General features: G+C 37.2%; 2 protein-coding genes and 1 long non-coding RNA gene across 4 annotated transcripts; 1 reads left to right on the top strand and 2 right to left on the bottom strand.

The window, feature by feature from the left end:
- Positions 337-756, bottom strand: LOC109224627 (RNA-directed DNA polymerase homolog; the record flags this gene model as incomplete). Its single annotated transcript, XM_019389171.1, has 1 exon — positions 337-756. A coding segment is annotated over exon 1 (420 nt), but the record flags the coding sequence as incomplete, so codon positions are not given.
- Positions 13,782-14,363, bottom strand: LOC109224311. Its single transcript, XM_019388898.1, has one exon. It carries the CDS (start codon positions 14,361-14,363, stop codon positions 13,782-13,784), a length of 582 nt encoding a protein of 193 aa, XP_019244443.1.
- Positions 18,074-21,841, top strand: LOC109223620. 2 transcript variants are annotated; one of them, XR_002067610.1, is made up of 3 exons: positions 18,074-18,158; positions 19,448-19,505; positions 21,611-21,841. It is a non-coding gene; the product is annotated as an uncharacterized LOC109223620 (long non-coding RNA). The 2 variants fall into 2 exon arrangements; XR_002067609.1 differs by lacking the exon at positions 18,074-18,158 and adding an exon at positions 18,167-18,300.

Here is a 24,983-nt window from a genome sequence, read left to right as displayed (position 1 = left end):
AGATGCATCACGATAAACGGTATAAGGCCCTGAACCTGTGGGTAAAACCAACACCGGTGCCGTAGTCAGAGATGTCTTGAGCTTCTGAAAGCTCGCCCCACACTCGTCTGACCATCTGAACTAGGCACCCTTCTGGGTCAACCTGGTCATCGGGGCTGCAATAGATGAAAACCTCTCTACGAACCGACGATAGTAGCCTGCCAATCCCAAGAAACTTCGTATCTCTGTAGCTGATGCTGGTCTAGGCCAGTTCTTGACTGCCTCAATCTTCTTCGGATCAACCTGAATACCCTCTGCTGACACAACATGACCTAGGAATGCAACTGAACTCAACCAGAACTCACATTTCGAAAACTTAGCATACAACTGACTATCCCTCAAAGTCTGAAGAACCACTCTAAGATGCTGCTCGTGCTCCTCCCGGCTGCGGGAATATATCAAAATATCATCAATGAAGACTATCATGAATGAATCCAAGTAAGGCCTAAACACTCGGTTCATCAAATCCATAAAAGCTGCTGGGGCATTTGTCAACCCAAATGACATCACCAAGAACTTATAATGCCCGTACTGAGTGCGGAAAGCTGTCTTAGGGACATCAGATGCCCTAATCCTTAACTGATGGTAGCCAGATCTCAAGTCAATCTTCGAAAATACCTTGGCACCCTGAAGCTGATCAAACAAATCATCAATCCTCGGCAATGGATACTTATTCTTGATTGTAACCTTGTTCAACTGCCAGTAATCAATACACATTCTCATCGATCCGTCCTTCTTCTTAACGAACAACACCGGCGCACCCCAAGGCGAAACACTCGGTCTAATGAAGCCCTTCTCAAGCAAGTCTTGCAACTGCTCCTTCAACTCTTTCAAGTCAGGCGGGGCCATACGATACGGCGAGATAGAAATAGGCTGAGTGCCCGGAGTTAAATCAATGCAAAAGTCACTATCCCTGTCGGGTGGCATACCCGACAGGTCTGAAGGAAATACCTCAGGGAACTCACGAACAACAGGCACAGAATCAATAGAAGGAACCTCGGCACTAGAATCTCGGACATATGCCAAATAGGCCAAACACCCCTTCTCAACCATACGCCGAGCCTTCACATAAGAGATAACACTACGGGCAGAATGACCATTAGTCCCTCTCCACTCTAAACGAGGTAAACCCGGTAAGGCTAAGGTCATAGTCATGGCATGACAATCCAAGATAGCGTGGTAAGGTGATAACCAGTCCATTCCAAATATGACATCAAAATCAATCATGTCCAGAAGAAGCAAATCTACACGAGTCTCAAGACCTCCAATCACAACTATACATGAACGATGGACTCGATCTACCATAATAGAATCACCCATCGGGTAGACACATAAACAGGAGCACTCAAAGAACCACTAGGCATGACCAGATACGGTGCAAAATAAGATGACACATAGTAGTATGTAGACCCTGGATTAAATAAAACTGAGGCATCTCTTCTACAAACCAGAACACTACCTGTAATAACTGCATCGGAAGCCTCAGCCTCGGGGCTGGCTAGAAGAGCATAACATCGGGGCTGGGCCCCACCACCCGGAACTACATCTCTAGGACGGCCTGCTGTTGGCTGGCCTCCACCTCTAACGCCCTGAGCTCCACCTCTAATACCTCTACCTCTACCTCTAGCACCTCTACCCCCTATCTCTAGTTGGCTAGGCGGGCTGTGGAACACTCGGTGCTCGAGGGCAGTACCTAGAAATGTGCCTTGTGTCGCCACAAGTAAAACAAACGCTCGGCTGTTGGGGCTGACGACCCTGGAAACTCTGAAGCGGCGGTGCGCTGATAGGAGCTGGTGGTGCACTGTAGGACTGCTGATCAGAATACTGCATATGAGAACCACGGCCACCTGAAGCACCATAAGAAACCTGAAGTGCTGACTGAAAAGGCCTAGGAGGATGGCCTCTACCATACGAATCCCTGCCTCCAGACGAGGTACCACTGAATCGGCCTGAATGACGAGGCCTCTTGTCCGAACCATGACCACCTCCCTACAACAGAACCATCTCCACTCTCCTGGCCACATTGGGCGCCTCCTGGAAAGAAATCTCACCCCCTGTCTCCCTAGCCATCTGAAGTCGAATAGGCTGGATAAGTCTTTCAATGAACCTCCTCACCCTCTCTCTCTCGGTGGGAAGTATGACAAGAGCATGACAAGCCAAGTCGATGAATCTGGTCTCGTACTGAGTAACGGTCATAGAACCCTGCTGGAGACGCTCAAACTGCCTCCGATAGGCCTCTCTCTGAGTGATAGGGAGAAACTTCTCCAAAAATAGCTGAGTAAACTGCTCCCAAGTCAAAGCCCGTGACCCAACTGGTCTAGCCAAACAACAATCCCTCCACCAAGTCTTGGTGGACCCAGATAAGCGAAAAGTAGAAAAGTCGACCCCATTGGTCTCCACTATCCCCATGTTCCTGAGAACCTCATGACAGTTGTCTAAATAATCTTGGTGATCCTCAGAAGATGCACCGCTGAAAGTGGTAGTGAAGAGCTTGGTGAAACCTATCCAACCTCCGCAAAGCCTCCGAAGACGTAGCTGATCTATCACAGGTCTATGCTGCTGTTCGGCTGAAGAAGCGGTACGTGACCTCGCCATTCGTAGAAGAACAGAGTAGAAATTAAATTAGCATTGAGAAACCAAACCGCACGACAGGAAAGAATAGATGTGAAGTTTTTCCTAACTCTGTAGCCCCTGGGGGATAAATACAGACGTCTCCGTACCGAGCCCCCAGACACTACTAAGCTTGTCTGTGAACTATGAGACCCATGTAACCTAGAGCTCTGATACTAACTTGTCACGACCCGGATTTCCCGCCCTCGGGAGTCGTGATGGCACCTACTCGTGAAAGCTAGATAAGCCAACCAGTTTAACTATTTACCTTGTTTCCATTTTTAATCCGATAACAATTAAGAACCAACATTGAAATAACAACAGAATTTAAATGGGTGGAAGACTAAGTTCAAAGTTTTAATAATACTGCTAATACCAATCCATAACAAATCCACCCAAGACTGGTGCCACAACTTCACAGACTGTCTAAGAGTACTACAAATAAAGGTCTGAAGGAAATAACACAACTCTGCCTCTGGAAATACATGAAAGAAACAAGAATAATACATAGAAGAAGACGCCAAGGTCTGCGGATGCCTGCAGGACTACCTCGGGTTGCCTGATGAACACGAAATAGCTATCTCACTACGGTCCGTAATCTACAACACTGGGATCTGCACAAAAGAGTGCAGAGTGTAGTATCAGCACAACTGACCCCATGTACTGGTAAGTGCCTGGCCTAACCCCGGCGAAGTAGTGACGAGGCTAGGACCAGACTACCAAATAAACCTGTGCAGTTAAATCATATATAGCAGAAATAAAGGCAGATATTTACAGTTAAAGAGGGGAGGGGGAAAACATGCTGCGGGGAGTATCAGATAACAACAAAATACCAAAGAGTAATGTAGAGAAATCGAAATTCAATTGCTAACAAGAATAAGAGAAACAAACACAGTATTCTAACAAGAATAAGAGAAACAAACACAGTATTCACTTTCATCTCTTTCTTGTTGCAGGCGTGCAACCCGATCCCATTTTGAATATCTTGTTGCAGGCGTGCAACCCGATCCCATTTCATATATCTTGTTGCAGGCGTGCAATATATCTTGTTGCAGGCGTGCAACCCGATCCCATTTCATATACCTTGTTGCAGGCGTGCAACCCGATCCCATTTCATANACCCTGTTTTGAAATGTGCAGTCATATTGCTAAAGTTTAAAGACTTAAATTGCATTTTTCTGATGTTTTGAGTTAAAAGCTATTACTTGACATTGCCCGAGTGGCTCATTTGCATGTTCTGGACTGAGGATGGATCGGGCTGCACGCCGCAGCGATGCTATGATGATATTGCGCTTGGGCTGTAGGAGCCCCTCCGGAGTCTGTACACACCCCTAGTGAGCGCGGGTACCCAAATGGATCGGGCTGCGCGCCGCAGCGGTCATGTGCATTGCATTGCATTCATGCATTGTTTCCTGTTTGTACTACGTGGCATGACATTCAGCACTCTCATATCATTGGCATCCATGTTGTTCTTGCACTGCGTACCAGATACCCTGGTGTTATTTGTTAATAGAGTGCTGTGCCCGAGGGGCTAACTTATGTGCGGACTTGCACTATTTGATAACGCATTCATATGCTTGACTGTTGGAAAAGGATATTTTCAAAAGAGGTTTTTAAACTGAGCCAGATATTTTCTAAAGGATTTTTCACGGTCTTACTGTTTTCTAGAAAGGGTTGTACTGTCCTATATAGCATGATGGAGTGCTCTTACGTGATTTCTTGCCTCTCAGGTATTATTTACTCTTATTACCACTGAGTTGGAAGTACTCACTTTACTCCTTGCACCTCGCGTGCAGTTGCAGGTATTGTTCACCCGGTAGCGGGTGATTAGCGGACTGAAGGTAATACTAATGTAGCTGAGCAAGGTGACCGCTAGCGTTCGCGGCACCGGACTTCATCTTTTGGATTCCAGATTTTATTTTATATATATATGACCCTGTAGTTGTGTTCCTACTTCTTAGATGCTCGTGACTTGTGACACCCTGGTCGGGTTATGTGGGGTTGAAAATACTGATTATTGTGGCCGTTAAGTTGTATTATTCTATTCACTTATGTTTAGTAACTGTTAAAGAAATGATTTGGGTAAGTTGGCTGGCCTTGTCTTCACGAGAGGCGCCATCACGACCGGGTATGGGAATTGGGTCGTGACACAAACACACATGTACCTATTTACATCATCCCCCACCCCACACTTTAAATTGTAGCATGTCCCTGTGACAGACAAATAAAAGGCAAGGGGTAAAGGAAAATTTCCTGATTCATCTAGTCGGGGTCTGAATCGAAGTCGGGATTACCATTGCACGTCCGGCCCAGTGCACACATCCTTGCTGAGAGCTTCTTTTCGGCCTTCTTTGGGTACACCCCACATTTATCAGTTTTACTCTCTCTAGTTTTCTCCTTTAGAGCTCCCTTGATCCTTCCATCTTGAAGATTACCTTTTCTTCCCCCACTCTGAGCATGAGCTGCCTTTTCTGAATGTCCAGAATTGCTCTGCTAGTATCCAAGAAGGGTCTTCCTAAAATCAGATGGACCTCCGTATTTTCCTCCATTTTCACTACATGAAGTCCACAGGGGATACAAATTTGTCCACCCGAACTAGCACATCTTCCACTATTCCTTCAGGTATGATTGTGGTTTGATCTGCCAGCTACAAGGACACAGGTATCAACCTGACTTCTCCAGTCTCTCCCTCCAATTTTCTGGAAATAGACAAAGGCATGAGATTAATAGAAACACCTGAATCACACAAAGATTTTTTAAATTTAGTACTTCCTAAAGAGTAAGGTCTAGTAAAACTCCCTGGATCTCCACACTTTTGAGGGAGCTTGTTTTGTAGAATGGCACTATAATGCTCTGTGAGCTTGACAGCCGATGTCTCTTCCACCTTTCGCTTTTTGGACAATATATCCTTCAAATATTTAGCATAAGTTGGCATCTGTGATAGCACCCCTGTGAATGGTATATTCGCATGCACCTTCATGAGCACTTCTAGAAAGCGCCCAAATTGTTTGTCCAGCTTCACTCTTCTCTGCTTCTGTGGGAGAGGTAGAGCATGCATATATTTACTTTCTTCAGTCTCCTCATTTATTGCATTCTCATCTTTCTTCTTCTTCTGAGCTCTAGTATTCCCCTTCTTCTTCAGACCATCATCCACCATCCCTGCACCTTCTTGAATGTTTTCATTTTTCTGTTCCTCTACAATCTCCACCAGTCTTTCAATCAGCTCATCCTTTTATTTTGCCCTGGGATCCTCCAATATGTGTCCACTCCTCAAATACATTGCATTTATTTCTTTTTTGGATTTCTTTCAGCATCAGCAGGGAGTAGGGGTGGGCATAAAATCCAAAAACCGAATTCCGAACCGAACCGAATTAATTTGGTATTTCGGTTTCGGTTTTTTCAGTATTTTAATTTATTTAGGTACAGAAATTATGGTATTTCGGTACGGTATACGGTCTTGGGTTTTTGATATTTCGGTATTTCTGTATACCAAAATACCGAAATAGTTCACATAGTTCTAATTGAACTCAGGCACTGCATCTAGCTAGTGATCAGGAAAAATCCTTCTCGAACACTAAAATGAATCAATCAGGAAGTGTCTTGGATCCAAAATCTCAATAAGAAATATACATTTGAGTTGAAGTCAAGAGTAGAAATGAATAGAGCTCGAATCTGACCAAACTTTTTAAGTACTAAGTCGAGTTAAGCCTATACGTAGTTCAGTTGAATTTTGCAAGTAAAATGTAACCCAGTCCGAACTTGATCAGCTATGTAATATTTATGTTTGTAAGCCTACCATGTTGAATTTCTGCCTTTTGTTTATTTGTTAGGAAGAATGGCAGATTGTTTATTTAGTGCTGCTGCCTTTTGTTAGGCAGAATGGGGAATGGCAGATTGTTAGGCAGCAGAATGGCAGATTGTTTACTCGTTACTCGTTAGTGGTTGTTTCTGCCTGCTTAATTCTTAGGCTCTTAGCACTTAGCAGTACGTGACATATGAATATGTATTAAACCGAAATCGTACTGAACCAAAATAAGAAATACCGAACCGTACACAATTGATAAATCGAATACCGAAATACCGAAGCGAAATTATTAAATACCGAACCGAAGTACCGAATGCCCACCCCTAGCAGGGAGAGTTCTTGAAACCCTTTCAGACAATAGATTAGCTAGTTGCCCAACCTGTCTTTCCAAGTTTCAAAAAGTCGTGCCCAGTTCTCTGATAGCTGCGCCATGGGCTTCAAGCCTCTCGTTTGTCTTAATAATAAAGGCCTTCATCATATCTTCCAAGTTAGACTGATTAGACCGTGGAGGATGATATTGTTGCCTCTGCTGATTTTGAAAACCTGTAGCTCCCTGCCCTTGGGTCTGGAATTATTTTGTTGCCATGCGTTTGCACTACCACCTTGTGAACTCCAAGAAAAACCTGGGGTGCCTCCCCAAATTTTTAAAATTATTGTCACTTTGGTAGTTGCCTCTATCAACACTCCCTACAATATGTACTACTTCAGCCGAAGCTTGACACTCGAGTGTAGGGTGCCCTATTCCACAAAAGTCACATGCTGTTTGCAGCTCACTCTATACCTTGGCCAATGTTAACTTTCTTATCTCTCTGGCCATGTTGTCTAGATGAGCTTGCATTGATGTGTTAGAGTCTACCTGGTGCACCCCAACTGATTTTCTTCTATGGTTATCATCTGCAGGCCATTGATTTGCATCTTCAGATAATTCATTCAGGATTGCAACAATCTCTTTGGGAGTTTTCTTCATAAGAGGAACTCCAACTGTGTTGTTTAGCGTCCTCCTACCAGAGGGTGTCAGACCATCCCAAACATCTTGGAGTTGCATCCACAAGTCTACCCCATGATGCTGACATTTTCTCATAATATCCTTAAATATTTCCCATGATTCAAACACCGTTTCTGTCTCTTTCTGCTCGAAGTTATGGATCTCTCTTCAAATTTCCCTGTTTTTGCAGCTGAAACATATTTATCAAGGAACTTCCTTGTCATGTCTTCCCAAGTTTGTATTAACCCAGTCGGCGAACTCCGCAACTATTGCTTAGCATCTTCCCTCAGTGAAAAAGGAAATGTCCTTAAGTAGATAGAATTTTTTGATACTCCGTTTTGCTGGAAGGTACTCATAATCTCATAATCAAATGAGTATTTGGATCTTCATTGGATTTGCCACGGAAGACACAATTGTTCTGAAATGACCTGAAGTAGTGTTACACCCCATATTTTTGTACGTGAGAGTATTCGTAGGTCAATTGATGTAAGCTCAAAAATGAGATCTTCTTTGAAAGTACATAAAGTAAGTTAATCATGTTACCTTGGAGGTTAAAAATCTTTAAGATCATGAATAACAAGTACTAAGAGGGTTGGAAAGCTTAGAAGCTAAACGAAAAATAAGTTTCATCGAAAGTCGATAAGTTTGGAATGTTATAACATGCACATTGGGGTGAGATTAGGGTTATCAACGTGATAACGAGGTTATTTTATGAGTTATTTTAGGCTTATGATAGTCGTGTGTTACATTTTGAGGTCAAGCGAGTTGTGGAACAAAAGTTGGCAAAGGTCATCACAAGTTACATTGATAAATATGCTGAAAATTTGGTCAAATGTAGCAGAGATTTTCTCCAATATACTTGGAATTACGGGATGATACACATATCAAATTGAATATCTACGAGTCTAGTTTATAAAGCATTTAACCATTTGTCGATACGACATCGGAGTAGAGAGATATTTGCAGTTTCGCGAGACTGGGCAGACTGCATAGGTGACAAGTAAGTGTGTCACTGAAGCTTTTTTAGCAATACATTTCGTGTGCTATATAAGGTATTTTTGGGACATATTATATACCAAATTGAAGGTTTTGGAATGTAGTTCCCAACATTCTTTGTCGTTCATTCATAAAACATCCCTATAAAATGATATAAGCGTCGGAAGAAGGGCCAATGCTAGGGTGCCGAGCTAGCACCTCTTTGACTTTTCAAAAGTGAATATATATATATATATATATATATGCCTTATNATATATATATATATATATATCCCTTATATCGTCTCTTTCTTCATTTTTCCATAGACCACGACCAAAATAAGATCATAATCTTACCCTTAATCTCTCTACATGGGTTTCAAAGAAGATTAACATCTTGGGTACAAAATCAAGAAGCGATAACATTAGAACGATCCCTACGACGTAAGTATTGCCATATCACCTCTCTTTTTCTTTAAAGTTTGAGTTTTGGAAGGTACTTCATAGTTAAGAAAATGCCTACTTTCTGTATTTAAGCTTTTATAATTAAAGAAGGCTGATAAATTCATTTTCTAATAGTTAGAACTCACGGGGCGGTGATCGGAAGCCGGGAGTTCGATTTATTTCACTTTTAGTGGACTGTTTTGTAGTCCACATGTGTTGGCCTATTGTGCTGCTGATTTATGGAGTTTGGAAGGATAAAGGACGTGGAGAAACTCCACATATGGTAAGGTAGTGGGCTAGTCGCTCGTCGTTGCAATTTCAGGCTAATTGATAACTTGTTGATTGGGTGTGTTATGGTATGTTTGGGTTTGTTGTATTAAAGGTCTCGAATTGTACTTAGGTTGTTTTTGAGTTGCTGGTTGTATTTTGTTGTGGTCTCGCCTATAGTAGGCTTGAGGGAGCAGTAAAATCAGGGGAAATGCTGCCCGTTTTATTTTAGAATCGAGTTATCGTTTGAGATACATGATATACTAGTGCCATCTAAGTTGTACATGTATTTCTTTGTTATTGGGTTGGCGCACTAGTTGTTGTAAGCTTATTAATGAGTTGCATTGACGACTTGAGTTATGATAAGGCTATCCCTTCTTTCCTTTTGTCATGATCCATATGATACAACGAAACGAGCAAGCACGCAACTTTCACAAATGATTCTATTCTTAGAAGTACTAGGGTAGCCTATGTTATTGATTCCCCGTGTGTCCTACTATCATATCATCTGTTCATGGATCTCATGACATCTGAGAGATTTTATTGACTTACTTCATTATGTATTGCATTCATTTATACATGTATATTGACTCATGACCAGATGACGTTATATACGCGTATAAATATATGTATATAGGGTATGGGGAAAGGTTATGGCGTTATATACGCACCACCACCTGATCAGTTGGTATACGTTGATGATTTCGCCCACAGAGGCTGAGATGATATGATGGGATGCCCTCAAAGGCTTGATGACGTTATGTATTTCATATACCTATGCATGATATGACATTTATACATGCATGACATTATAAATGTTTCATGATTCACAGAGCTATTCAGACTTACAGGTTGAGTCATTTACTCCATGTTTCTTTCATGTCTTTTATATACTACTTTTCATGCCTTACATACTCGGTATTTTATTCGTACTGGCGTCCCTTTTGCCTAGGGACGCTGCGTTTCATGCCCGCAAGTCCCGATAGAGAGGTTGACAGTCCTCTTAGTAGGCTATCAGCTCAGCGAAGGTGTTGGTGCACTCCACTTGCTCCGAAGTTGCCTATATGGTCAGTATGATTTGAACATGTATTGATCGGTATGGTAGGGCCCTGTCCCAACCTTTGTGACGCTTATGTAATCTTAGAGGCTTGTAGATGGATGTCATGTATATGGATACTTGTATGGCATTGTCGACCTATGTTTTGAGTGTACAAATGATCATGTCAGCCTTATAGGCCCGTATGTCACTTGTATAAGTTTCTATATCATGTCAGGTCCTCCTATGTCTAGTATTTCCTTTTGTTTTATTCTGGTTATCTTATGATGGCCCTTCTAGTCCATTTAGACATGATGATGTGTTAAGAAAGATACGTTATGTTAGTATTCGATTGAGTAAGGCACAGGATGCCCGTCGCGGCCCTCCGGTTTGGGTCGTGACAAATAGCCCTTGCTTGATATCAAAATTATTGGTTGTGATCGGAGGGAGTCGCACACTAGATCCATGGTTGTAGACTGGCCTAGCGTAGTCTTCCAGTGATTGTCCAAGCCTGGGCATACTATTTTCAAATTCGTTTTCAACTAGAGGTCGGTTCAGGTTGAATCTTCGTCCTCCATTCCCGTCAACCGTTTCATCAGCTCTGAGAGCTACTTCAGCAGCTGCCCATGCGGCTGCTTCCTGTTGGGTTGCTTCCCACAGCCAAATCAACTATCTCCTCACCATTTTTAGCCATGTTCTCTTGGGTTGAAGATAACCCCAAGAATTTTCGGTGAGTTCTTTCTCTTTCCTCAACTGTCGCATATACTTTTCTACCTCTGGATCGTATGGAATCACTTCCTTAGAAGAAGATTGAGTCATACACCAAAGAGCTTAACTTGTTGCCTGCACATGGAAGAGAAACTCATGAAGAATAAAATAAAATTGGTTCCTAAATTAGCACCAAAAACTAATTTGAACACTATTGATTGCCAATCCCCGGCAACAGTGCCAAAATTTGATGAGGGCAAAACACAACACGAAATTGATGCTCGTTAGCCAAAAATAATATAGTATAATTATCGCCTCCACAAGGATTGGATTTAAATAATGCTCTAGTAATTTCTGGTTTAACTGCTATTCAAGATAATCAAAACTTGATTTGGATTGATTACGAACTACGATTAACTACTAAAGTAAAGCAATTGACAATTGACTGCAAAGAACTAGAGATTAGCAGAGTTTGTTTCTTATCAATGTGAGGAATAAGGGTTGACAAGATAGGTGCAAGATAGCTATTTGAGATTTAGCTCTAGTTTAATTCACTCTAATGTTCTAATGATTCTCACTAATTCACTCGATGATTAGTTCAAACGTGTAGTCAAGACTCCTCTCTCGATTAAATCTTTACTCTACGAGGTGAACTAATATAAGTACTGTGAAAGTATGCAAGCATGCGTTAATGGATTAGTCTTTAGGAAAACGTCTCTTAAATATTCTCCTAACTTGATTTAATCAACAATTCAACAAGCTCTTTCGGTTACTTAAGAGAATCGATGAATTAAATCAAATAAAATAATGCAAAGATAATCACCAAAATATTCCTGTTTCGATTAAATAGACCGGTGAATAAAGTTGCAACAATTCTAAGCTCCATAAACGAATTCAAGCAAAGAACTAGAGTTAAAATCATAAATATTTATCAAAATACCATATCCGTCAAACCCTAAGGGAAACTACTCCATAATCATGGAGGAGGTCATCACAAATATAATTAAAGAATAAAAAACATCAATCTGACATTACAATCCAAACTCCCGTATTGAATTGATGGAAAGATGATGAAATCCTGTGTCTTGTAGCCTCCAATGCTTTCCCAAAGCTTCCAAGGTCAAAAGTCCTCTAATATTCATGTTTTTGATGTAATTATACCATGTAGGAATGGGCCCGTATGAAACTATCCTTTCCAAGCCGAAGTGAAAAAAGTTGGGCGAGAAAATATACTACCGCGGCGCACCATGCGCCTCATTAGTGGGAAAGTTCAGAGACCTACTTTTTTCCCTCTGCAAGAAGTTTGCACTAGCGCTCCGCGTCCCGCTACGAATCGCACGACGCGGTAGTGCAATTTTCTCAGAGTAATTTTGTTTTCTCACTTTTTGACATCCAGACTTGGTCCTCGACCCCCGAACGTGATCCCGACTTAATTTCTTGGGCTTTTACTCAGACTTTAAAGTTCCAACTTGTTCAAATTAGCTCCAAATTATCTTAATAGCTCGGAATCATTTCCTGCAAGGCATAAATACGTAATAAGCGCAAATCACCATTATTTAAGCTCAACCACAAGTAAAACTTAGTAAATAAAGTACAAACTATGACTAAAATACGAGTTTCTAACCTACCATTGTTGGTCAAACACAGAAAGTTTAGGTGGTGAACAAATTTAGGCCTCCTAGACAGGTCCCTGACTCTAATCTAATAAGTTAGAGAGTAAAGCCCCTTTGAAGTGTCTCCATGTTTGGCAACAAATATGTGGGGAATTGATACATTCAAATATTGGTTAAAGATGATTAATTTATTTGATATTTTTTGCTTTTTTTTAAGTCAATGAGCAGCTGTTAAGTTAGACAGAATTAAATACGTTTAAATCAAAATGTAGATATTTTTAGTATTAGTTGCAGTTTTTCTTAAATTAAATGACAAATTGATGCATTTTCATATGAGTTTAATTAGTGATAGTGTCAAAATATTTATATAATCAAATTAATTATAAGGTAATATCAAGTAAATTTTTATGATATGTGTCATTAGTGACCTGATGTAAATTTTTTAGTTTGTTTCAAAAGGAATGGTTCTTTCTATATTTAGTAATTTCTTAACTCCAACCACATGACACAACTAAGACCATTTAAAGATATTTTGATATCTTTCACACGTCTTTAATTTAAGATCACAAGATTTAAAAGTCTCTTACTTTTCTTAAATTTTTTGTGTAATCAAACTTGATTTAATTTGATTTCCAATTTGGTGGCCTCCTAGACAGGTAGAGCCCTGACTCTAATCTAATAAGTTAAGTAAAGAATAAAGCCACTTTTAAGTGTCTCAATGTTTGGCAACAAATATCAGGGTTGTGGTGGAGTGGTAAGTACTCCTACATCCTTAACCAGAGGTCTCGAGTTCGAGCCCCTGGGTATGGAGTCGCCTTTGTTAGGGAGCGCTTTACCCCCCAATAGGGGACTTCCCGGCGTGAATCCGAATTAGTCGGGCCCCAATGTGGGTACCGAATACCAGGTGAGAAATCAAAAAAAAAATGTTTGGGAACAAATATATGGGGAATTGACGCATGTAAATATTGGTTAAAGAAGTTTAATTCATTTGATACTTTTTGCTTTTTAAAGTTAATGAGCAGTTGTTAAACGTCAAGTCAATGAGCAGCTGTTAAATTAGATTGGGTTAAATACGTTTAAATTAGATTGCTTTAATATGAGTTTAATTTCTTACTGGTAGTGTCAAAATATTTACACAACAAATTATTATAACGTAATATAAAGTTAAATTTTTATAATATGCATAATTAGTGACCTTTTTTTTTGGTAATTAAATGATTTTATTTACCAATAGCAATATGTACAAAGTTCTGTCTGGAACAGGGCATTCCCAGTTCCATTCCCTCTTCTACATCTCTTCTATCCTCTTTTACGGTAAGTATCTATTTCTGCTATTCTCTTTTCTGTTTTACTATTCATCGATCCTCTAATTGCTACCTCTAGAACAAATTGCCTCACTATCATTTCCATTGTTTTCTTCTGATCTTGGAATATTCTGTTGTTCCTTTCATTCCATATGTGGTACACTGCACATGCCAGAGTCAATCTATAGACTTGAGCTGCTGCATTGTTTCTAGTTGCATTGCTTTCAGCCCATTGTATCTCCCTTTGCCATTCCATCGGAGCTCTATTTATTCCTTGCCAGTGTAGTAGCTTGCTCCATATTTCTCCAATAATTCGACAGTTAAACAATAAATGTTCAATAGTCTCTTCTGCTTCAGTACATAAAGGACAGCTTACTTCATCTGCAATCCCCCATGTGTGTAGTCTGCTTCTTGTAAGTAGCCTGTTTTGTATAGCTAAACTCAGAACAAAGATCCACTTTGGAGCTCCTAGATTGTTGCATGTTAGTCGCCTCCATGATACCTTTTGATATTGCCCTAGCATGCTATTATACCACTTCTTGATAGAGAAGTAGTTCCATTCTATTACTTCCTTCATGCTGATTCCTGCTTCTTCTATGTAGCTCTTTGCTTTGATTATTTTTTGAACCATCCATGATGCATTCCTTGGTTTGCAATCCCATACTTTCTGTTTCTTCCCGTAATATAGGTGGACCCATTGGACCCATAACTTGTCCTTCTTCTTGCACAGATTCCATAGTAATTTGAAAATGCAGCTCTGTTCCATATCTGAATATCCATAACATTGAAAGCACCTGCTGACTTTGGTGAGCACACTTTTTCCCATGATATCAAAGCTCTTTTTGAAGCCTCTGTTCCTCCAGTCCACAAGAATGTTCTACAAATTGTTTCTATCTTCTTCATTATCTTCTTAGGGATAACAAAGATCTGTGACCAATAGATTTGTATGGAAAATAGAACTGTTTTGATCAGTTGCAATCTGCCTGCATAAGATAAGAACTTTGAAGTCCATGAAGTGATCCTGCCTAGTATCTTCTCCAATAGTGGTTGGCATTGTAGCAGAGATATCCTCTTAGTGTTGAGTGGTACTCCAAGATATTTGAATGGCAATTCTCCCCTGCTAAATCCAGTTACCTGCACAATATTTTTCTGTATAATTTGTGGAACCCCTCCAAAATAAATGGAGTTCTTTGCTGTATTTGCTTTTAATCCAGATGCCTTTGAAAATTCCATAAAATAATTGAACACCATTTGAATGGAGATAGTATCACCTCTGCTGAATAATAGCAGGTCATCTGCAAACCCCAGTTGGATGATATTTAACTTGTCACACCTAGGATGGAAGTTGAAATTCGGCTTATACCTCAGTGTTTTAAAGCTTCTTGTAAGATACTCCATACCCAGTACAAATAAAAAAGGTAACAATGGATCACCCTGCCTTAGTCCTCTTCTGGCTTGAAATGGTTCCATTGGTTTTCCATTGATGAGAATGCAATAGGAAACTGTTCTTATGCACACCATAATCCATTTTACAAACTTCTCTGGCATTCCTAGGTGGTTCAGCACTTGTTCTAAGAAATTCCATTCTACAGAATCATATGCCTTTTGCAGGTCCAATTTTATCATACATCTAGGAGAGATGCCCTTCCTCCAATACCCTTTTACCAACTCATGACTTAGGATTATGTTATCTGTTATAACTCTCGAGGGATAAAACCATACTGACTCTTGTCAACTAGGTGATCCATCACTCCTTGCAATCTGCTGGTCAATATTTTTGAGATGATCTTGTATAATACTGTGCAGCCTGAAATAGTGACCTTATAAAAATAATAGCTAACTTTTTAATATAACATAAATTTTTTACACAATATCGATAGACATAAAATTAAATCTTTTAATATGTAAAGATTTAGAATTTTTACGTACTTTTTTTTGGAATCAGTATTTGGGCATAAAATTTTCAAATTTCACTTCATATCAATAATATTTTGATTGAGCAACTGGCCGATTGCTTCATGTATTATTACTTAGTGTCTAGTCTTTAGGGGGTGCTCCAAAATATATTATCAATAATATTTAAATAATAATAATTACTATATTTAAACAAGTACACCTTTATAAGAGTACTTCATATCGAAACTGGACACGAACTTGTTGCTTTTTCTAACTTTGTGTGGAATTTATAGCTTTTGTAAATAACGAAAAATTTAATAAAATAAATTTTAGTTAATTTAAGGCATCAAATTTTAGGAAAAGTAATATAACGAAGTTATAATTATGATATATAGTTGGAATAAGGAAAATATTCAAATAAGGTAAAATCTTGATTTATTTTAAAGTCCTAAATTTTAGAACTTCCTACATATTTCAAATAAGAAAAATTCAATAATCAGATTTTAAAGTCCTAAATATTAAAAAAAAATAATTAAATTATAAGATTGTCCAATATGAAATAGCATCATAATTGTTAAACATTAATGTTTTTTCCTATTACTAAATTGATAATAAACATATTACTACAGTTAAGTAGAGGGTTGTATTTGATTTTGTCCTTGAGATTGTGAATATATTAATGTTAAGATTATGAAATTTTCTTGGTAAAAAGTAAGTGTTTCCCTATGAAATCTCGTCTATGAGTGAGATAATAGTTTTTGATGATAATTCAAACTTTGCATATTTATATTGTATTAAATTGTCCATGCTCTGTAATTATTATATAAGCTAAAATCATAATGGAAAATACAGTCACTAAGATATTAGGATTTCTCACATTGTTTAAATAAGGAAAGATTTAATTAGTAAAATTTTAGTTGAATTAAAATTCCTAAATATTAGGAAGATAATTAAATGACTATTTTGTCTAGTGTGAACTCTATTTTTAAAGGGGCAAAAAAGACGAACGACATTTCGCTAAGTGCCTTCGTGCTTTTAATATATATATATATATATATATATATATATATATACTAGTCTCTATGCACGTGCCTCGCACGTAATTTTCTAGCACTAAAAAAATAAAAACGTGAAAAAAAGTTACACAAGAGAGTAAATATAAAAAGTATATAACAATAACATGTCTAATAATTAACAGGAGATATGTGAATATACTTGTTGCAATAAAGCATTTATTTCATCCAATTTATGATATTAAAGATACGACTTTTTGTTAGCTAATTCATTTTTATCGTGTGTGTGTGTCAATAGATTGAAGTTTATCTATATGTATTAGCATTCATACTCTTCTAATTATAAAGTATAAGAAACGTGTAATTTAATAGGATGTATTAAAAAAAAATATATGTGTAAAAAAACCTTAATCTGTAAACATATCTAAAATGAAAAATTATGTACGCTAATTAAAAGTCAAAATCATAGAAAATTTTATAAAGAACAAAGCAAATCAAATGAATTATCACAAACTTAAGCTATTAAATCTTTATGAAACCAAAATACCACTATATTTATGCACAATAGATATTTCAAGAAAACTTCTATCTTAACATAAATCACAAACTGAATCAACTAACAAAATGATCTGAAATTTAGAAAAGATGATGAAAAAATATGACTTGATATTAGACTTGTAGAATTACAATGGTAATTGGATCAAGATAAAAATCGATCAATGTTTTAGAAATATTATAATCGTTGAATATTTAGCAGAAGTATTCGTACTTAATTTATACAAAAATAAAATCTGCACCATTTAGAGAGTTAGAATCCATTATAAAAATCCTGGTTGACTTCAAATTCATTACTAGCAGCCGAAATCCTAAATATTCAATTTTATCCATTATGGTTTAACACTTTGGATAAAATAACTGATTTTGAATAGCCAAAAAAATTGTCTGATGTTTGCATTCTCTTTTCATTTATCTTCATGTTTAGAATGGACAAACAATTGGATTCTTTAGCAAGCAGGATTTTTATAAATGTGATAAGTCTCCTTAACTTTTATCTTAAACTTTGAGTTAAAGTCTTTCTACGCCTTTTTAATCCAAGTAAGATTGACTTTGTAGGGTCTGGTTTAAATCGAAAAAGAATTCTATCATTAGTTAATTTACAATTAGATTCTTAAATTATATAAATATTTAAGGGCATAAAAGTCCATCAATATTTTAGTCGTTCAATATTTATTCGTAGCTCAGGTTTCGACCTGTCAGCTTCGTGTCTTTTTTTGTAAAGTTCGAGGGTAATTTAGTCATTTCGCATCTCCTATCAAAGTTTGTCTAGAAAAACTCTACGTGTAACTTTCATATGACTTCAGTTGTAATTTAAAACACTAACATATGAGATTTTCCATTAATGTGTTGTCTCTAATTACACGTCTTCTCCCTGATTGTCTTCTAGCTCTCAAGTCTAGCTGCAGGTACATATTTTTTTCTCCTTTTATCTTCATTCTTTTTTCCCTCTGGGTGGGTTCTCCTGAAATTTAATGGTTTTGTCACATCTTCTTCTCCTTTTTCTTCCCTTTGTTTTCTTTTCGCTAATTCTGAAGCTCAGTCGCTATTGTAGGTTCTCTTCCCCTTTTTCTTCTCTGCTTTTTTTAAGATCCCTTTTCCCTTCTTTTCTTTTGTTGGTTTCTCTTCGTGAATTTTAATTTTGCAATTCACTGGTGGGTTACATGGAGTGGTAATACTGTATTTTTTAAGCTTAGCCTTGCGAGTTTTGTTGATTTTGCAATTTCAACAAAATAAGTGCGGTAGTTATGTAAGACAAACATAATACTTTGTGATGATCATTAGGGATGTAAATAGGGCGGGGCGGGGCGAGCCTTACACCCGCTAAAATTTTGACTCGCCCTACCCTGCCCCATTCCCTGCCCCATTTAGCCTTTTGTCAAAATTTTGCCTTGCCCCGCCCTGCCCCGTTTAGACTCTTTTTTTTATTTTTTTCTCTTTATTTTTTATTTTGCAGTATGCTTTTAATTTCTTTTACCTTTTCAACTTTCTATTGAAACATTTAAAATATTGTTTAGTTGTTTATGCATATTGATTGAATAAATTTTTTATCAATGTTGTATAATGTATCAAAAATGGGCCACTGGACTTGTCCAATTTAAGATCGACAATTATATGGATTGAGAACTCATTTGATAACTCAACCAAATAAATTTGAATTCTGATCAAACAAATCTACACGTATGTGTTGTAGTTCTTGTGAAAAATGAGAAACCTACAAGAGGTCATTTGGTTAATGGGTTGTTGTCCTCTAATACACTGCTTATTTCCCTATCCCTGCCCTGCCCCATTAACTATTTTTAGAAAATGTGTTTTGACCTGCCCCGTCCTGCCCTGCCTCATTAAGACTTTGCCCTGCCCTGCCCCATTTGCCATCCCTAATTATTAATTGATTATTTCAAACTTTTGTTAACCGACTCTATCAGTTGAGTACTTATATCTAAGATGGAAACTATTTTTTCCTTCGCATAGGCACTTGACCTGATACTGGCGCGTATTGACTCTTTATATGGATTTTTTTCAACGAGTGCCTAAGCAATAATGAAGATAAAAAAAATCATTGCAAGTAATTTTCTTATAGCTTTATCTTTAGAGCAATGTTACCAAATCTTAGGCGAATTTTATATCTATTTAGTATATTCAATCAAGAATCAATCTTCTTTTTGCTTATTTTGCTTAACTTTGTCTTACTTTGCAGGTGGTATTTCATATGATGACGTCCAGACTATAGCGGAGATATATTGTCTATGTGAAAGGTAAGCAAATGCTGTTTAACACTTAGTAAGCTAAAATATAATCTTATTGTTAACAGAACTAATTAGATACTCTTAATTTTTCTACTGAGGCTGCCTCGATTGACATTTTCATTCTATGGAAAAATTTATGATGGGAAATTAGATATATGATGTTTCTTATGTATCAGAAAAGAACTTTATTACAGTTGACTATGCTTAAGGTAATGAGAAAATTTATGTTAACAGGAATCTAAGTTCGCACATGAAATCTAAGTTCCTCTTTCATACTCTAGACTTAGAGCCGAAATTTAATCATCAAACGTAAAAAATTTAATAAAAAAGGACCATACAATTCTCAAATAGCAGTTGTCTTAATGATTTGGAGATTGGTGCTTTTAATTGGTTGTTCTCGAAGTGCTTTTTTCATGGCAGGAGGAGATGGATATAGTGAGAGTTTCAATTTCAAAATAATATTATAAGATTGGTAGGGAGAATAAAAATAAATGGGAACTTACAGTTTTTGTAAGTTCTTGAATAGGGTCAAATCAAATATTTGACTTGTAAGTTCGTTGTTTCCCAGCCACCTTTGAATTGAGTAACTTTGAATTAATAAAATATTCCATTGATAGAGAATATTAATCTTGGAATTAAATTAGAAGATTACCATCACATATGTGGTGTAGATTACTTTAACCCCCACATATTAATCTTAGAAGTTTTATACTTTTGTATGCAGAGATGTTACTATTTGGATATAGGGTCGTTATAAGAATGATGCGGTTGCGTCTTTTTGAGTTTAATATGCTATAGAATCTTTTTAGATTGTCTTAGATATCAACCGAGGAGGTAGGTGGTTATGTAGGGTGATTAAATTGCTAACAACGAATGATATATAGAACATAAAAAGTATATTAATTGAGATCTGATTTGGTTTTTGGACATATTGGCCTAATGGTGTGGCAAAATAGAGAAATTAATATGAATGCACTGATAAGAATTCAGAAGCTCATATTAATCAGAATGAACTTAGGAGCTCAGAAAACAGTAGAACAAAAGGTAAAGGGAGTGCGTTGCATATCTCCCTCAAATACACATTGTAACGATTTAAATAATGCCCCCCAGTAGCATGTTTGTGGTTCTTCTTTACTTCCTGTTGTTGGTTTATTTTTGGAGAGAAACAGAAAATGCATTCAAGGTAGTAGAATATTAGTTTGATCTTTCCTTGATTTTTTCCCATACTTTGGTGCAAGAGAATGTAACTACTATGGATCAAATGCTAGATTCTGTTAGCTTTATCAATAGCTATAACCATAGTGTGTTTTTGCTTTTGCACCACACTGAAGATTTTGGTTGAAGAATAGCGTTGAATTCTACTGGTCTACGCCGGAATAGAGGGTAGAACTATTAACACATTCTATGATGATACGTAAGTATGAGATAATGGGAGTAAGAATTAGTAGCTTGTTTTATGATGATGTTGTTCATGTATAGAATATACAAAGCAGACAAAACTTCAGTAAATACTATTGGATTGATTTTTTTATTTTAACTTGGTACTACAAAACTAAACTCTTTGTATAACTAAATTTGGAAAGGATAGAATGAGCTGGCTGGATCTTTTATGCTTTTTCCTGCATGAGACTACACCTCCAATTAACACATGGAGCTATTTGACCAATGAGGAAGATTTGTCGTAGTATTAATACAGAAAGAGGGAAAAAGAACAAAAGAAATAGCATTTGGGCAATACTAAACATGTCATGAACTGGATAAATCGTACTATTGCAACTGGGAAAAATCCACAGGTAATATATCTTTGTGGCTTTTTTTTGTTGTTCACTTCATGGCCGCCGCATTATACATAGTTTTGCTTAGATATTCTCTGTATTGCAGCAAGCTATAAAATTGGTTTTTGTTTGCTTGATAAACATATTTTGTGCATTAGCATATGTGATCTTTCTGCATCACATATCCCTTGTATGTGTTGTAAGATCATGTAAAATTATTCTATCACAAAATGTTCCCTTTTTATGATTGTATGTGTTACTTGACAACTTATCTACATACTTCTTCCAGATACATATATTATATACCTTTAGCTATTGATATTCTCTTGTTGCTTGTAGGATGCTCCTGTATCGACCTGCATCTCATAGTTAGCACGTGACAATAGAAGCTGAGGACCGTAGCTGGCAGCAATTACGAATACATAATCTTTCAACAGTTTTGGGAGTTTCTCTCACATTTGCTTTAATCCCTTAAGAGGAACCATACACCATCCATGAGTCTATATTTTGTTCCAAAATATATGTAAATAGTATCCAGCATCTGATTTAATAACAACTTACATGCGTCAACTTTTGTTACACGCAATTTCACACCAAAACAAAGTTTATATAATAATAGTTTAAATTATTATAATATTGGGCCCGTGCCTAGCCTTACCTAGTCTATATAGTAGAAGCGCTTTGGTTTCGACGTGTCTGTTCTTTGACATTTAGTTCAAATCTGAGGGTATTTTGGACTTTTAATGACACTGAAAGTTTTTGAAAATGTTAAGAAAGCTTTAGGAGACAAAAAGAAAAAACTTATAGCAAGCGTAGAAGTTTAAGCCAACAAATTATTTTATAACTATTACAAAATGTCGTTTTCATTCATTAATAAGATATTGATTGGTATAAAAATGATAAATACGCTAATAAAAGAATAAATGTAGATCTCAATTCAAATTGTTAACTGTTGGGGCTTAAGTTGATGCTGTTGGGTCCGTGCTGGGCACGGGTATGGGATATCTAGTATTCAAAGGTCTAACAGTTTTGTTTTGTAAAAATTTTGTGGGTAGCCACTTTTTAAAGTGGTATTTATTTTTTATCCAACATTTTCAATGCTTAACAATACTAGTCACTAGTCTATTAAAATTAATATGAAAAGACTGTGTTACCCTTTCTTCTATCTCTTTCATGTTATGGAAAAGACTGTGCCACCTGAGACGGCGACTGCCGTGGAAGACATAAGTAGGCACCCAGAACCGTTTATGCTTTTCCCAGAGCTAATTTGGGAAAATACAGCCTAATGGCCGGTCGGCCATCTAGTTTAGCCCTTTTGCAATTTCAAACTGCGTTTGAATCTTTTGACTTTGTTTCTTCAGATTTATTGTTCTCCTTTCTGAAAATTTTCAATTGTACTTAGCTTACAAAATTAATTTTAATTTTTCTAGAATCTAACTAACTTGCAAATCCTTGTCTCTATTCTTTTTATTATTTGGTCCTGAACTTCAAGTTCCAAATTTAAAAGTTAAGGACACTTGGTCCTGAACTTAGAATTACAAGTTCAAAAGTTAAGGACACTTGGTCCTGAACTTAGACTAACAAGCTCAAAAGTTAAGGACAATAGGTTCTGAAGTCCTGAACTTAGACTAACAAGCGCAAAAGTTAAGGACAATAGGTCCTGAACTTAGACTAACAAGCTCAAAAGTTAAGGACAATAGGTCCTGAACTTAGCGTTACAAGTTCAAAAGTTAAGGACACTTGGTCCTGAACTTAGACTAACAAGCTCAAAAGTCAAGGACAATAGGTCCTGAACTTAGACTTACAAGTTCAAAAGTTAAGGACAAGTAGTCCTTAACATAGGGTTACAAGTACAGAACTTAAGGACAGGTGGTCCTGAACTTCGAGTTCCAAGTTCAAAAGTTAAGCACATGTAGTCCTGAAGTCCTGAACTTCGAGTTGCAAGTTCAAAAGTTAAGGACATGTAGTCCTGAACTTAGAGTTGCAAGTTCAAAAGTTAAGGACACTTGGTCCTGAACTTTTATGAGCAGAAGGGTGTTTTCGTCCAGGCAGGTAAAGTTTATTAAAGCAGTGGCTAAAGACTAAATACATTTTAAGCAGTGGCTTAAAAGTAAATACATTTGTTATTAGTGGCTAACCGTGGTTTCAGTAAAAATTGTGTGGGGTAGCCACTTTTTAAAGTGGTATTTACTTTTTATCCAACATTTCCAATGCTTAGAAATAGTAGCCACTGGTCTATGAAAATTAATATGAAAAGACTATGTTACCCTTTCTTCTATCTCTTTCATGTCAGGGAGAAGCGGCACCGTTTCTTCAGATAGAATGTAATGCATATTACACTATGAAGTATTCACCAGCAACGAATCTCACAAAAATCTTTCAAGCAGTCAAATCATTACAGCTTGCCACCCAAATGTAAAACGCATAGTATATGATAGAAATTCAGAAAAGTACAGTTCCTAAGGTGTACTCCATGTCTGGGCAAAAAAATGCACTCAAACTGGTCATGCAAACTTCTCTGCAAATTTTTCTACATATGTATATTTTACTTGAAATACACAATTTTATTAGCTATTGCAAAAACTTATTATTTCTCTTATGAAATGTTTATTATTCGTTGATGGACTTAAAGCTTATGCTATAGAACGTTTGGTTTTCTGCTACGTTATGGATCCTGAACTTACAGTTACAAGTTCCAAAGTTAAGGACACTTGGTCCTGAACTTTGAGTTCCAAGTTCAAAAGTTAAGGACACTTGGTCCTGAACTTAGAATTACAAGTTCAAAAGTTAAGGACACTTGGTCCTGAACTTAGACTAACAAGCTCAAAAGTTAAGGACACTTGGTCCTGAACTTATAATTACAAGTTCAAAAGTTAATGACACTTGGTCCTGACCTTAGACTAACAAGCTCAAAAGTTAAGGACAATAGGTCCTGAACTTACAGTTACAAGTTCAAAAGTTAAAGACAATAGGTCCTGAAGTCTTGAACTTAGACTAACAAGCGCAAAAGTTAAGGAAAATAGGTCCTGAACTTAGACTAACAAGCTCAAAAGTTAAGGACAATAGGTCCTAAACTTAGACTAACAAGTTCAAAAGTTAAGGACACTTGGTCCTGAACTTACAGTTACAAGTTCAAATGTTAAGGACACTTGGTCCTGAACTTAGACTAACAAGCTCAAAAGTCAAGGACAATAGGTCCTGAACTTAGACTTACAAGTTCAAAAGTTAAGGACAAGTAGTTCTTAACTTAGAGTTACAAGCACAGAACTTAAGGACAAGTGGTCCTGAACTTCAAGTTCCAAGTTCAAAAAGTTAAGGACATGTAGTCCTGAAGTCCTGAACTTCGAGTTGCAAGTTCAAAAGTTAAGGACATGTAGTCCTGAAGTCCTGAACTTAGAGTTACAAGTTCAAAAGTTAAGGACACTTGGTCCTGAACTTTTATGAGCAGAAGGGTGTTTTCATCCGGGCAGGTAAAGTTTATTAAAGCAGTGGCTAAAGACTAAATACATTTTAAACAGTGGCTTAAAAGTAAATACATCTGTTATTAGTGGCTAATCGTGCACTTCCCCCCCCCCCCCTTTTGAGTTAATTAATTTAGACCATAGTATAACGTTTTCTCATAAAATTTTCAGTTTACTCAAAAACTATTTAGATCGTGGATTAAAAGCTTTACCTTTTGTAAGAAAAATAATCGAAGAATCATTTACTAGAC

Source organism: Nicotiana attenuata, chromosome 3, assembly GCF_001879085.1.
Source record: "Nicotiana attenuata strain UT chromosome 3, NIATTr2, whole genome shotgun sequence".
NCBI classification, from domain to species: Eukaryota; Viridiplantae; Streptophyta; class Magnoliopsida; order Solanales; family Solanaceae; genus Nicotiana; species Nicotiana attenuata.
Note: the sequence above shows the minus strand (reverse complement) of the source record. Positions and strands in the feature narration are given on the sequence as shown.